This window comes from Trachemys scripta, chromosome 23 (genome assembly GCF_013100865.1).
Source record: "Trachemys scripta elegans isolate TJP31775 chromosome 23, CAS_Tse_1.0, whole genome shotgun sequence".
Classification (NCBI taxonomy): domain Eukaryota; kingdom Metazoa; phylum Chordata; order Testudines; family Emydidae; genus Trachemys; species Trachemys scripta.
The window spans coordinates 3,381,274-3,396,069 of NC_048320.1; the positions used below are offsets into that span (position 1 = coordinate 3,381,274).

General features: G+C 44.0%; 1 protein-coding gene across 2 annotated transcripts in view; it reads left to right on the forward strand.

The window, feature by feature from the left end:
• NSF (N-ethylmaleimide sensitive factor, vesicle fusing ATPase) overlaps nucleotides 1–14,796 on the forward strand; it is a 159,709-nt gene that overhangs the window by 122,716 nt on the left and 22,197 nt on the right. For both annotated transcript variants that reach the window (XM_034755726.1, XM_034755727.1), the window contains exons 16-17: nucleotides 371–437; nucleotides 1,996–2,075. In XM_034755726.1, coding sequence (XP_034611617.1) covers nucleotides 371–437; nucleotides 1,996–2,075 — 147 coding nt within the window. The remainder of the gene's footprint in view (nucleotides 1–370; nucleotides 438–1,995; nucleotides 2,076–14,796) is intronic.

Below are 14,796 nucleotides of genomic sequence, written 5' to 3' on the forward strand. Positions count from 1 at the left end.
GGGCTCTTTTGGGGGAAACAGATACGGAGACAGGATGGGTCTGAAGGACAAGCTCCTTTCTAAGCTGTCCGGGAGATGGTAAGCTTTAGGTAAGACAGACAAGCATATAGGCCTTTTAATGTTTCAAAACCCCTTTTTCCAGTTATGTGCTGGGATTTTGAGTTGCATGTTCATGCTCTGCCTGTTTGGTTGATAGACTGACCTCAGCCATCCTGAAATGGTCTGAGGTGCAGTCTGATGCATAACATCACAAAAGTACACCAGGCCATGTGTCCGAGGAACTTGAGGCATGTTCACATGTATATAATTGGATGGTCTTGGAGATCTCTTATGATGAGATTGTGACAATAATAAATTTTTTTCCCCCTAGATCTTTGATGACGCATACAAGTCCCAGCTCAGCTGTGTAGTAGTCGATGACATTGAAAGGCTCCTAGGTGAGTCGTAGAATTTTGGTTGCACCATGCAACAGACTAAGTAATATTACAAACCAGAAATGATTCAGGAACCGTAAGTGTGTATGGAGTCTAATCTAAGTATGATGATTCAAGAGCCTTGAATTGATCCTCCATGTTGGACTAAACATGCATCATTTCTGAACTCCAGCAGTAATATTCTTGTCTTCTACCTCAGTGTGGCTTCATCTTGTTCTAAGGTATTTGAGTTGGTCATGGTGCTCCTGCCTCCATGTGCATCATTTTAAACTAAATGAGATTTATAGGCTTAATTAACAAGTCAGAAAGGGGCCTGATTCTTCACTGCCTTGCACCTTTGAACAGTCGTTTACAACTGTGTAAAATACTACAGTAGAACCTCAGAGTTACAAACACCTCAGGAATGGAGGTTGTTCGTAACTCTGAACAAAACGTTATGGTTGTTCTTTCAAAAGTTTACAACTGAACATTGACTTAATACAATGAAACTTTACTATGCAGAAGAAAAATGCTGCTTTTAACCATCTTAATTTAAATGAAACAAGCAGAGAAACAGTTTCCTTACCTTGTCAAATCTTTTTTAAACTTCCCCTTTATTTTTTTAGTAGTTTACATTTAGCATAGTACTGTACTGTATTTGCTCTTTTCATTGTTTTTGTCTCTGCGGCTGCCTGATTGCGTACTTCCAGTTTCAAATCAGGTGTGTGATTGACTGGTCAGTTTGTAACTCTGGTGTTTGTAACTCTGAGGTTCTACTGTACCGTCAGTCTGAATAAGTGCAGAATTCTGACTTCCTAGCATTTTACACCCACTCGTCACAACTGGGACTTGCTGTACAAGGGGCAAGGCAGTGGGGCAGCTGCCGCAAGATGTCGCCATTGTAGAAACCAAGACAATCTTAAGAGCACAGTAGAGTGACCATATAACTCAAGCACTGTAAGTGCAGGAATATGGTTTGTGGGGGAGTTGTCACCTGTATTACAGGTCTGATGCATTTAATTGATTTTTTTTTTAATGCTTTTGGGTTCCTGGAGTTGGATTTCTGCAGTATTTGTTTTTGTTAATGGATATGCCAAAAAGAAAAAAGGAGAGACAGACACTTCTGGGGTAATAGACAGGCACTGTATATTGAAAGCCCTGGTTATTAATGCACTTTTGTGGGCACAGATTTAGGTCATCCAAGAAAAATGGTTTCCTCTCTATTTAGCCCACATACCTTACAATAAGGCAGCGTCTGTTGAGGAAATATTCAGAACTAGAATACCGGAGGTGTCCTGCAGTGAAAGGAAAGGCTACTGCTCTCTAGGGAGGCTTATTGAGAAGCAGCCGTACAGCAGGCCTTCACAAGCGACAAGGAAATAGGAACAGTGTGATCTCCGAATTTAAAATCCAGTATTTTTTCCCGTTGCTTCATTGTGACTGCAAGGCTGAGAGTGAAGATTTCTCTTTAAACCACTCTGCTTTCCTTTGAGGAGCACAATGGAATTTGAAAAGTGAACCAGAAAAGTTTGATTCCTGCTGTACAACATTATCATGTTTATTAGTGTTTTTTCCCTTCCAGATTATGTTCCTATTGGACCACGATTCTCCAACTTGGTTTTGCAGGCCCTTCTCGTGTTGCTAAAAAAGGCACCTCCTCAGGTAAGAAAGTTGTATGGTAGGATGAGCGTTTCCATGAGCACTGTCGTTTCTAGAACTAACCTGCAGGAGAGGTCTTCACGCTTGGCTGACAGACAATTAATTGTAGCAGTGGCTAACTGCTATTGGCTGAATAAAGGTTTTTAACTGCGTTTATCCTGATTCATTGTTGTTTATTTAGCAACACATTCAGCCCTGGATAGCTGCACATTGCTTAAGTAAGAAGGCAGCATGCTGAATACGCAGCAAGTTTACAGAGTGAAGATTAAAATTCTCTGGTCATTGATTTGTCTGAGAAACAAACAGTAAATTCTAATCTTCCCAAACTCAGATCTAGTTGTCTTTCTCTTATCCAATTTAAAAAAATGAATTTCCTCCAGTGTTTGTAAGTGTTTTCAGTTGAGCATGGGTTTTTATCTTGTCTGCCTCAGTTGAAATCCCCAGGTACCTGTGAAAATGAATGTTTTTAAAGTCTGATGGTAGACTCCTTAGTTAAAACCTGGGCTTGGAAGGCCTTTGTACTTATGTTCGCTGACATGGTGAAGTTTAGGTACCTTGAAAATGACAACTTAACTTGGTTTGCTTTAGGGGAGGCAAGGAGAGAGGTCTCTAGCACCACTTCCTGGCTATTCATTTGAGTTCCACTGTATGAGCCTGTGAAATGTAGAATAAGGGGAAGTTGAAGAAAGGTTGTGGCAAAGGAACCAACACCACATCCTGAATAAATTGGTAGCCTATTCTCATTGTCACATGCTGGAAAATAAAGTAGTAATTATAGAAGTGGGTGACAAAATTCCTACTGGAGTACAGTACCTTAGTTCCAGGGCTTCTGCTAGTAGCACCAGCAAACTGCAAGAGAGAAGACTTCTACTAAAGAGCTCTTTGTCCTGTACAAAGCACTCACAGTGAGTGAGATAATATCTTTTATTGGACCAACTTCTTTTGGTGGAAGGTCAAGCTTTCAAGCTTCACAGAGCTTTTCTTCAAGTCTGGAGAAGGTAAGCAGAGTGTCACAGCTAAATACATGCTGGAACAGATTGTTATGTATGCAGAATTAATACATGTTGTAGGAGACCACTTAAGATGAAGTGGGCACTTAAACCCTCTGATCTTAAATGGTCTCCTACAAACATCTCTGTAAATATCTTTAACTGTAACCTTCCTAAGAATAATAAAATAGGATTTACTCCAGAAAAAGCCTTTTTTCTAAGCCTAGTTACTTAGACTTATTTAAATGCCCGGCCATGTGGACACTAATATTTGTAATAATGTGTCTAAGAAAAACAATTAATTTAGAACATACCTATTTTACAAAAAGTGAAAAACAAGAGGTATACAATACAAATCAGTTAACTCGACCTGCTTGTTCTTTCCCTTCTCACGTGGCTTGTTGTCGTCATTCACTGTGTGTTCTCTCTAGATGGCGACCTGCTATGCGCAAGGACCTTTTCTTCTCTATGTGCAAAGTGCTAAGGAAATCATTTATTTAAGTAACAGAATTGCTGAGAGTGCAGAGATAAGATGAACCATTTCAGTTTGTTCCAGTATTTCTTGGGGGTTTTAAAATATGGTTTTACATTGTTTGGAATAAAACTAAACTTTGCATTTCCTAACTTGGTTTTGAACTACATAGGGAGATACCTTGCACTCCATGCTTTATCACAGTTAGAAGCCATGGTTTCTTGTAAGAAGCGATCTTTGAGTTTCCTAGTGTTTAAGATCTTTTCAGGATGCAGTAAATATTGCACCCTTTCCTTCACCCATCCTAACTTGGTTGTCAAAGTAACATAGCCTAAAAAAAATCAAAAGACTCGGCATGTGCAATTCACTCCTCAGGAGCCTAATGTGTTTCCATATTGGCAAGAAACTTCAAATACTATTTATAAAGATCTCTTAAGCCAGGCTCTGGGGCGTTAGTGCTCTTCCTTAAAAACAAACACAAGACTGTCCTTGGAACGATTGGTGGTAATATCTCATACCAAAAGATATTGGTGTGGAGTTAGTGATGGAAGTGAACTCTGTCTAGCCTTACTGAAAGGGTCACTTGGAGAAAGGAGCCTAACAAAGTGCACCAGATTTGGATAGGTGTATCCACTGCTCGTTTTTTGCCCCTATTTGCATCTCATTATCCCTGCAGTCTCATAGGAGTGGGATGCAGGGCTCTGAGTTATCTGGTGAGTTTATATGTGCTCTGTGACATTTCAGATGCTTTTCAGACTGGAAGGCATAGTGAGTATTGTAGAGAGACCCCATAGCAAGCTTCTAGTTTTTTTATATGCTTTTCATATTGCTGTGACTGATTTTTCCATTAAGAAAGAGCTATCAAAGCTTTTGATACGGTCTCCCACAGTATTCTTGCCAGCAAGTTAAAGTAGTAGGGATTGGATAAATGGACCATAAGGTAGATAGAAAGCTGGCTAGATCGTCAGGCTCAATGGGTAGTGATCAACAGCTCAATGTCTAGTTGACATCCGGTATCAAGCAGAGTGCTCCAGGGGTTGATCCTGGGGCCGGTTTTGTTCAATATCTTCATTAATGATCTGGATGATGGGATTAATTGCACCCTCAGCAAGTTCGCGGATGACACTAAGCTGAGGGGAGAGGTAGATATGCTGGAGGGTAGGGAAAGGGTCCAGAGTGACCTAGACAAATTGGAGGATTGGGCCAAAAGAAATCTGATGAAGTTCAACAAGGACAAGTGCAGGGTCCTGCACTTAGGACAAAAGAATCCCATGCACCGCTACAGGCTGGGGACCGACTGGCTAAGCGGCAGTTCTGCAGAAAAGGACCTGGGGATTACAGTGGACGAGAAGCTGGATATGAGTCGTCAGTGTGCCCTTGTTGCCAGGAAGACTAACGGCATATTGGGCGGCATTAGTAAGAGCATTGCCAGCAGATCGAGGGAAGTGATTATTCCCCTTTATTCCGCACTGGTGAGGCCACATCTGGAGTATTGTGTCCAGTTTTGGGCCCCCCACTACAGAAAGGATGGGGACAAATTGGAGAGAGTCCATTGGAGGGCAGCAAAAATGTTCGGGGCTTGGGGCACATGACTTACGAGGAGAGGCTGAGGGAACTGGGCTTATTTAGTCTGCAGAAGAGAAGAATGAGGGGAGATTTGATAGCTGCTTTCAACTACCTGAAAGGGGGTTCCAAAGAGGATGGAGCTAGGCTGTCCTCAGTGGTGGCAGATGACAGAACAAGGAGCAATGCTCTGAAGTTGCAGTGGAGAAGGTCTAGATAGTTTTTCCTAATATCCAATTTCACTAGGAGGCTGGTGAAGCACTGGAATGGGTTCCCTAGGGAGGTGGTCGAATCTCCTTCCTTAGAGCTTTTTAAGGCCCGGCTTGACAAAGCCCTGGCTGGGATGATTTAGTTGGGGATTGGCCCTGCTTTGAGTAGGGGGTTGGACTAGATGACCTCCTGAGGTCTCATCCAACCCTAATCTTCTATGATTCTATATCTCAAACCCACAGTGGGGCAGGAAAAGGACGAGCAATTTTTGGAAAGGGTGTTTCCTTTCCATCAGAAAGGTGGTGACTATGATATTAGCTTTGATCTGGGGAGGCGAGGGGGTTTGAGAGAGTCACAGGGCTTCATATGGAGGTTGAAAAACCAGAAGGGAGAGGTGGGGATTTGGAATGGGAACTACTGGCAGGCAATACTATGTGATTAGTCATTCCCACGGTGAGTGATTAGTCTGCACTAGCTGCTGATTTTGGTGATGATTCTACAGACTTATGTGCTTATGTCCCACATGCATAAAATTAAGCAAGCCCATAAGTCTCTGCAGGATTGACACCTTCGTTCAAACTCACTCCTAATAAAAATACCCTGACCCTTACCAAGCATATCCAAAGCACTCGTGAGAGTTGCCACTGAATAGCAGAAGAGGCAACCGTCATCTCTCATGTTGCTGTCAAACAGGCCTTGTGAGTTTATTTTTGTTGTCAGTGTGCCCTGCAGTGTGCAGAGTATCGTTTGTCTGACAGGGGTCTAGACTTATAGGAACCACGAAGATGGGGTGAGTGGGAGACAGCTGAACACGTACTCCTGGTGTAACTCCGTAGGTTACACATTCACACAGTATTGTCATGTCACTCACAGAACAGAGACTTAATCTGCAACCAGCTTCCCACAACTACCACGGGCAAAATGAGTGTGTAAGAGGGGCATTTCTGGGCCACTGTATTATCATGCATCAAGATGCATGGCTCTGTGTTAAATTGGCTTATGGAAGCTGCCTCCCAGATTCCCCCTCTCCCCATTGAGGCTGTCGTAGTCTTTACGCTTCCCTTGCAGGACTAAAAATGCTAGTCAAATAGCAGCCCCTGGGAGTTGGGATTTCTGGCTTGTTTGCTATTTAAAAAAAAATCGCAAACGAAATCTATGAGACTTTAGAAGCCATAGAAAACCACTCTGAGTTTGCTTTAAATTCCTTGTTGCACTCCACGATTCAGAGTTTCTTTGAGCAATGCTTAAAAAGTGGTATCTATTACCAGTTCAAGAAGACGGAAAAACATTGTGTTTTGGTTAGCATCTTTTTAAACCAATTAAAAAGCTTTTCTAAACGGGATTGAAGAGAAGAAAATAAAACATGTTCTCCTGGATCTTTATTTCAATCAGATTTCCCTGTGTTCTGCAGCAGAAGAGATGGGGGTGGGGGAGAAATAGAAAGATTGAAAAGGGCTGTCGCAGCAGGGAGCCAAGCTGGAGAAAAGGACTTCTCTGAGAACTAAGCAGCAGCAGCTCTGAAAGCCTAAGAAGCTGCTTCATCTACATGCAGAGTCACACAAGCCATGGGGACGCTCACCAACACCACAGAGATTTCACATGTGCTTCCCTGCTGGTTCCTATGAAAAGCTAACAATCAGCTCGGGGAGTGAAAGACCATTGCAGCATCCCCTAACTAAGTTGGACGTACAATTTGTTCAGTGTTGTGAAATGTCCGGCTTAGCAAGATGCTCTCGGACACCCTTGCGAATGCCCTTCCTATGCTCCCTGAGGCCCCCTCCTCCTTTTCTGGGACTCGGCAGGCTTCTGCAGATTTGTGAAGGCTGGAGGGGGAGGGGAACATGCTCCTTGTCTGGTATAGTTCCACATGCAGAATAATGATGTCCCAGCATTGCTGGACATGTGCGTGTGGGACAGTAGGTTTAAAAAATAATAGAACCAAATCCCGCTTTCCTGTATACTGGTGTAAACTGGGAGTAACTTCATTTTAGTCAACAGTTATTCTGGATTTACATCTGCGCAACTGAGAGCAGAATCTGGCCTATTGTTTGGGGGAAAAAACCACCACCACAAACCCATCACTTAGGGAAGGATTCCAGTCACCCAAAAGGCCTGTTAAAAAGCTATAAGGAACCAAGGACAAGTGAATAGGAAACTTATGAAATAGCTTTATTCTCTCCCTCTGTGTTCTGTCATTGCCCAGCTGTAATGTAGCTGCAGCTTCTCAGTCAGGCCCTTACCTACTCCTTTATCATGGAATGATCAGATTTGCTGGATTTGGTAGTTGCTTGGAACCCAGTTTGCTCTCTTGGGGATCTGAATAATCTTGTGTGTAGCAGAGTCCCCAGGTAGTTTATACAGAGTCCTGTCTGTGCATTGAAGTAATTTGAATAGTGTTGAACACTGAAAAATCTATATTGCTTCAGAAGAGGGGAAAATAACTCTGTTTAAAATAATTAGCACTTACTTTTTAAATTTGGGTAAGTATTAACCCCAATATACAGATCAAGCATCTGAGGCTCAGACAGGCTAAGAGATATGCCCATGGTCATTCAGTAAATCAGTGGTCAAGGTTTTTTACTCCCAGCCTCATAAAGGATGGCTCTGAAGCAAAACCATCTGTGTCTCACCATTGTGCGGGATGTACTGTGCTGGTTAAACCACCGCTGCTGGTCAGCGGGGGATAATGTTTTAGGTGACCAACTTGGAACTTCTTTTCTTTCAGGTGCTAAGCACCTGCAGCTTCTCTTGACTTTCCTAGGAATTTGCCGTTGCTCAGAACCTGTGGCAGCTGGTCCCTAGGTTTCTCAGGTTGGGCAATGAAAACGGGGCCGCTTGTGAAAATGTTGGCCGTAGACCTTCCGTGCTTCAATATTCTCCACTGAATATGGGGATAATGATACTGACCTGCCTTACAGCATGGCTGTGAGACTTCGTCTGCCAAGTGCTAAAAGATCAAGTTACGCCTGGTCCACACTAAGCCCCCAGTTCGAACCAAGATACGCAACTTCAGCTACGTGAATAATGTAGCTGAAGTCGAAGTATCTTAGTTTGAACTTAAAGGTACTTACCGCGGGTCCACATGCGGCAGGCAGGCTCCCCTGTCGACTCCGCCTACTCCTCTCGCAGAGCAGGATTACCGGCGTTGACGGCAAGCACTTCTGGGATCGATTTATCGCGTCTAGACAAGACGCGATAAATCGATCCCAGAAGATCGATTGCTGGCCGCCGAAACAGCGGGTAAATATAGACATACCCTCAGACTCCGTTGACGTACACCACCTCTGTATTAAAGTAAGATGAAGATGGATAGAATCTAAGCTCTAGCATGTGACTATAAAACTGTCATTTGTGATTAGCCTCCGTCAATATGGATTGACTGCTGTTTGGGTCTTCATTGTCAAATGCGTTTCACAAGCAATACACAGAGTGAAGCACTCCTCACCGCTAAACTTAGACAATAATGTGCTGAACAGAGTGGGTGAAACTTCTGAAATACAAGTGAATTTTACTAATATAACTTCTATTTAAATTATTGATTGTGGAAGATTCTTTTCTTAGAGACCTCTTGTTTTATGTTGATTAGCTGCCTTTACAGAGTGAGTTTAAAACAAAGACCTAGAGACTAATTTCTGCCGTAGTGAATATCTTGTTCCCTTGCTGTCAGGTGCCTGTTTCCAGAACAGGAGATGTGACACTGTCTGGGGCCAGCAGATGGGTTGCTTGTGAGTTTTTTCACAGGACAGTGTGAGAATCTGAATTCAGTATTCCCTAAATGGGCAGTGTGTGAATCTTGGGAGTTCCCTGGGTGACTAACACTGCAGTCAGTGGGAGCTGAGTGCTCCGCTCCTCTCAGGGTCTGACCAGGGTGGGACCTTAGCTTCGACTTTCTGGTGACTGCTTAAAAGTGAGCTTGGTGATATGCTGCAGGGCAGAAACTAATGGAGTGGAGTTGTCTGTGTAGTTGCATAATTTATTTGGAAAATCCTTCCTTAGATATTTGGTTAGGCTGAAAAAAGCAGTGGCCCTAAACCACTGAGCGTGAGAGCTCCAGGCAGGGTTCGTCTTTAAGCTCCCTTTTCTCTCCCTAGTACGAATCCAGCTTAGGGCCAGTCAGTGTGTGTGGTGTCTTCACCAGCCTCTGTCAGTCTTACTCAGTTTTCTCCTTAACTCCTTTCTAATGGAAAATTGGCTTTCCTCAAATTTGTTTGGTCAGAAACCCCAAAACTGGGAGGGAAAAAAAAAATCATTAAGAAACGTTTCAGATTTTGGCCACCAAAACTGATTTTCCCCCGCTTTATGAAAAGCTGAAATCTTCTGCTTCACATTTCAATGAAAACATTTTTTGTTGAAATTTTGTGTGGCTTCAGTAGTGTAATGTTACATGGATTTTGCTTTGTAGCCCTTGAGACAGTGTAGTCCAGGAGGTCGGAGCACAGAACTGCTTGTCAGGATGCCTGTATTCTATTTCCACCTCTGCCGCTGATTTCCTGTGTTCCTCAGCTTTCTCAACTTTAAAATGAGGATGATACCTTTAAAGTGCTTTTAGATCTATGGATAAAAATCTTTCTGTAAGATATTATCAGTGGATTAAAATAAGATATTTTCAGCAAAATGGGCAGCTTTATTCATTACCAGGATTCCTATTGGTTCCAGAATTCTAATAGCAAGGACTTGGTATTTGCTTTAAACAGTGATATTGGTAAATTGACCCTAAACATTTTTTGAGAGCAGTATGTTGGCATTCAGAAATGGTGCTTCTCTTCCCCACGTCCACGAGACACAGTGTTCTAATAGCTAAGACCCAAAAACTCAAGGAAAGTCAGCGTGAAGGCTTAGATTCTGTCCGTAGCCCAAATCAAAGTGATGTCCCAAGTGTCGCAGGTTTTGAACCCTGGGTAGGTTTTCATGGCTGTAGACGGCTGGACTTGCGTGAATGACTTGAGGCACACTTTCTGCCTTAACTCTGAATTTGCCATCTTGGGGCAGTGTTGGCTCTCTGCGTCATTTGAATATCACTTTCTGTGGTTCATTGGGGTTTTTTAAAATGTCCTTTTTAGAATTAATGGCATTGTACAGCTTCCAAGCCTTTGTTAAAAATCTGTTTTGTTCGGACCGAGAGTCACAAAAGGGATAAGGATTATTGGGTTAGTCTTGTCTTTTGTGTAGCAAAAGGCTTAGACATTGCTTAGTTTCTTTTATTCTTTTTGGCCTATAAACAAGTGCTTTAGATGAAGGATCAACACCTAACTGGTGGCTTATCTTTCTCGCTTTAATTCTTCCACCCGTGCTGCTTTTCTGCAAACAGGAGTGAGGATTTAATCTCACTTCATATTAACACCCCCTTGGACAGTTGTCATTTTTCAGTCCGTATGGTCTAATGATCAGACTTGATTTATTTAAATGTATAAAACAATTCCTCTCTGAGCTCTCTAGAAAAATGATACAATAAATAAAATAATATGAATAGCAACACGGCATACTAAGATTTTAGTGGGTTTTGGCCGGTGTAGGAGAGGATCAGGGAGCAGCAAAATAGTGTAGTGCGTTTTCATATGTTGACATGCTATTACTGCATACTATTCTCAGCATGTTTCCATGCTGTGACTTTATTGCTAGTAACTGTATGTCGTTATCAGGTGAACGTTATCTGTCAGTGAAGCAGTATTTATTTATTTTTTACTTTTAAAAAACGGCATTTTATTTTAGGCTTTTTCGTAGATTCATGGGTGGCTGGCTACTCTTCTGCATTATATTGCCCAATATGTCTTACTAGATAACCTATCCAAAGACGTGATAGCTCATGCTAGGGGTACTTCTTGAGAAGTTGATGGCAATTAACATACAAATATACAAGAACAGTGTAATTGCCTGATAATGCTTTTTGTGCGTTTTTGAAGGTCACATCTTACAAGTTGAGACCTGGGCTTGCCCTGGGCCATGAATTTCCTTATACGGTCTTAGTCTTGTGTAACAAGGCTAAAAGCAAAACTTAGCTCCTCAGTTAGTTACAAGTTTATGTATTTCCCAATCTTTCGTCAATCTGTGTAGCAACCTAATCTGTTAAAGTATGAAAATTAGTGAAGGAAAATGGCTAGCAGTGGAAAATAACTTCTTCTTTGAGTAGTGTCCCCCTATGGGTGCTCTAGGGTTGCCAACTTTCTACTAGCACAAAACTGAACACTCTTGCCCTGCCCCTTCTGAGGCCCCGCCCCTGCTCACTCCATCCCCCCCTCTGTTGCTCACTCTCCCCACCCTCCCTTACTTGCTCATTTTCACCAGGCTGGCTCAGGGGGTTGGGGTGGGAGGTGGGGGTCGGGCTCTAGGGTGGGGCCAGAAATGAGGAGTCCAGGGTGCAGGAGGATTCTCTGGGCTGGGACCGAAGGGTTCAGGGTGCAGGAGGGGGATCAGGGCTGGGGCAGGGGGTTGGGGTGCGGGAGGGTGTGCAAGGCTGTTCAGTCCATGCATGTGCTCTATACAACCTCATGCCATGCAGTGAGGGTATATAGGGCTGCGCTGGCAAACCACCCTCAGTTCCTTCCGAACTGCCCCAGCGTGAGACAGAGCCCTAGAGTGTTTGCCGAGTGTGTGCCTCAGCTGCTGTTGTTCAGCTTTCTTAGAATTAGTGTTAGCAGTTCAGTGTTAGTTTTTATAGAGTTAGCTAGTTAAGTAGTGAGAGTATTGAATTTGTTTCCTCTCCCTTCCCTTCTCCAGAGAGCCTGGGTGGGCCTGCCTGGCTCGCCACGCTTCAAACCACTGCCTCTCTTGTCAAGAGGCTGTCCTGGCTAGCGACGGACACTCTAAATGCTTCCATTGCTTGGGAGAGTCCCTCCTCTCCCAGAAGTGTAACTTCTGCCTGGCTCTCAAATCTAGAGCATGAAAGAGCCAGGAGATGAAATTGAGATTTCTGATGATGGCATGCTCCCTTTGACCAGCCTCTGAGTTAGCTCAGGAGAGACCCGCCCCGTACATTTGTCTCCAGACAGATCCAGTGCCCTTTGACCTTGACACAGATTTCCCCTAAGAAAGGGAAGGCTCCAAAGAAGAGGAGATCAGTTTCCCACCAAAAGAAACCAGCTCATAAAAGACCCTGATCTCCCGCTAAGTCTGTGGTATCGAAAGCCTTGATCTCTTGGCTCAGCACCGCAGAAATGAAGGATTCCTCCTCTGATACCAGGAACTCCTGGAGCACTACAGAGAACCACGGCTCCAGCTGGCCCCCCGGTACTGTCTGAGAGGAATAGAGAGCCCAAGGATATGCACTTCTCCAGAATGGCACCCTCTAGCACAGACTTATCATCAGTACCTTCCCACTCGGCATGCTTGGTACTGGGCAAATCAAAATGCCAGATGCCCTCAGTCCCTGCATTGACACACTCTAAATTGATAGCACCATCTACCTCAGCTATTGTGTTAGTACTGACTCACTTGGTACCCCAGGAATTGTGGTACTCCAGGGACTTGTCAGTCTTAGATGAGCCGGAGTTTTCACTACTTATGGGTACCGAACAACTCTCAGTACCGAGACCCCAGTCTTCAGATTACCAGTGCTTCCTGATACCACAGCACTCTCCATCCTTTTCCACTGGTGCCCCCCTCCCTATTGGAGAACATTGAGGAGGAGGAAGGTGACATTCAGTCTCTTCCATATCCCTGCAGAGGTCTCCTCCTATACGTATGGGAACCCGTACTTTGAGAGAGATCCTTTTTCACGCCAGGGGTGCTGGGATCAACCTGGGTGCTTTCCCCCCTCTCCTGTATGCCCCCCCCCCACCCAGTGGACCCCAGTGGGGGGGAGGGATAGCTCAGTGGTTTGAGCATTGGCCCCCTAAACCCAGGGTTGAGTTCAATCCTTGAGGGGGCCATTTAGGGATCTGGGGCAAAAATTGGGGATTGGTCCTGCTTTGAGCAAGGGGGTTGGACTAGATGACCTCCTGAGGTCTCTTCCAACCCTGATATTCTATGATTCTATGACCCTGAGGCTGCGTATTGACAGCAATTTGCCAGGGCTCCGGCTCTGTCACATAGGGAGGATAAGGTCGCACAGTCCCCCTAACCAGTCCTTTAGCACAAGGAGATCTTTGAAGAACAGGAGTCTAGGACAGATAAGGAGGCTGCTCCTCAAACTCCGGTTTCATTCTCATCTCCAGATAAAGCAGTCATACCTCCACAATAATCTATGGCCAATGATTTTCGGCAATTCCGGGACCTTGTGAAGAGGGTTGCTGACACCCTTCAGTTACCTCTTGAAGAGGTCAAAGACTCAAAACACAAGCTGCTTGGAATTCTACAATTGGCAACACCCATCCAGGTTGTTCTACCCATTCACGAGGTGCTCCCGGATCCAGCAAAGACACTGTGACAAATGCCTGCCACTATCCTGCCAACTTGTAAACAGGTGGATAAGAAATATTATGTTCCCCTCAAGGATTCAGAAATTTTGTTTCCCCACCCCTTGCCTAATTCCCTAGCGGTGGATGCTGTAAAGGAGTGGGGTAAATCGCATTACTCTAGGTCTACCCCACAGAACAAAGACCAAAAGAAGTTAGACTCTTGAGAAGTTAGACTGTTGAGAACCTTCCGTTTGAGGGTCGAAACCTCTGCTTGGAGACCACGGATGAGTCCATGCACACATTGAAGGACTCTGTGGCCATGTTAAGATCTCTAGATATGTACATTCCTACGAACAAACGGAGGTTTAGTAGGTGTCATACTGCCCAGAGATTGCCTCCTGGCCAGTTCTCTGGATTTCATAGATCCCCACCGAACCCACTAGGAAGAGACAGAAATTCCAGAGCAAGAGAGCTACTCACCCTCCTTTAGCGAGTACCCAGTCATCATCAAAATAACAATTTTGTTTGGTTGGTTCAGGGTTTGATTCCTTCCTCACCTCTAGTTCACAAGCACAACCATTTGCCCACCTCTCCACCTTTGGAGATCACCTTTCTCATTTTCAACATGCTTGGCATCACATTGCAATGACAAGTGGATCATAGAAGTCATATAGTTGGATTACACCATCTACTTTACGTTCCTCCCACTCCTCTTTCCTGTCCCTCTTCAGGGACCTCTCAAACAAACAATACTGAGAGAAGAAGTTCACTTTCTCCTTCATTTAGGAGCAATAGAGCCAGTCCCACCTCCTCACAAGGGGAAAGGATTTTACTCAAAGTGTATCCTTGTGTCAAAGAAGGACTGAGTGTGGAGGGCGATCTAAGACTACTGAACAAATTCGTAAAGCCTCAGAAGTTCAGAATAGTGACTCTGGCAGCTGTAATTCCTTCTTTAGAGACAGATTGGTTTTTGGCCCTCAACCGCTGGAACAGCTATTTTCATATAGTGATACATCCCATACATAGGAAATACCTACATTTTACCATGGTCCAGTAACATTTTCAATACCAAATTACTTCCCTTCGGCCACAAGCATGTTCTCAAAAGTCCTAGAAGTAGGTAGCTGCTTACCTTCAGCAAGAAGCGATTTTAGCCT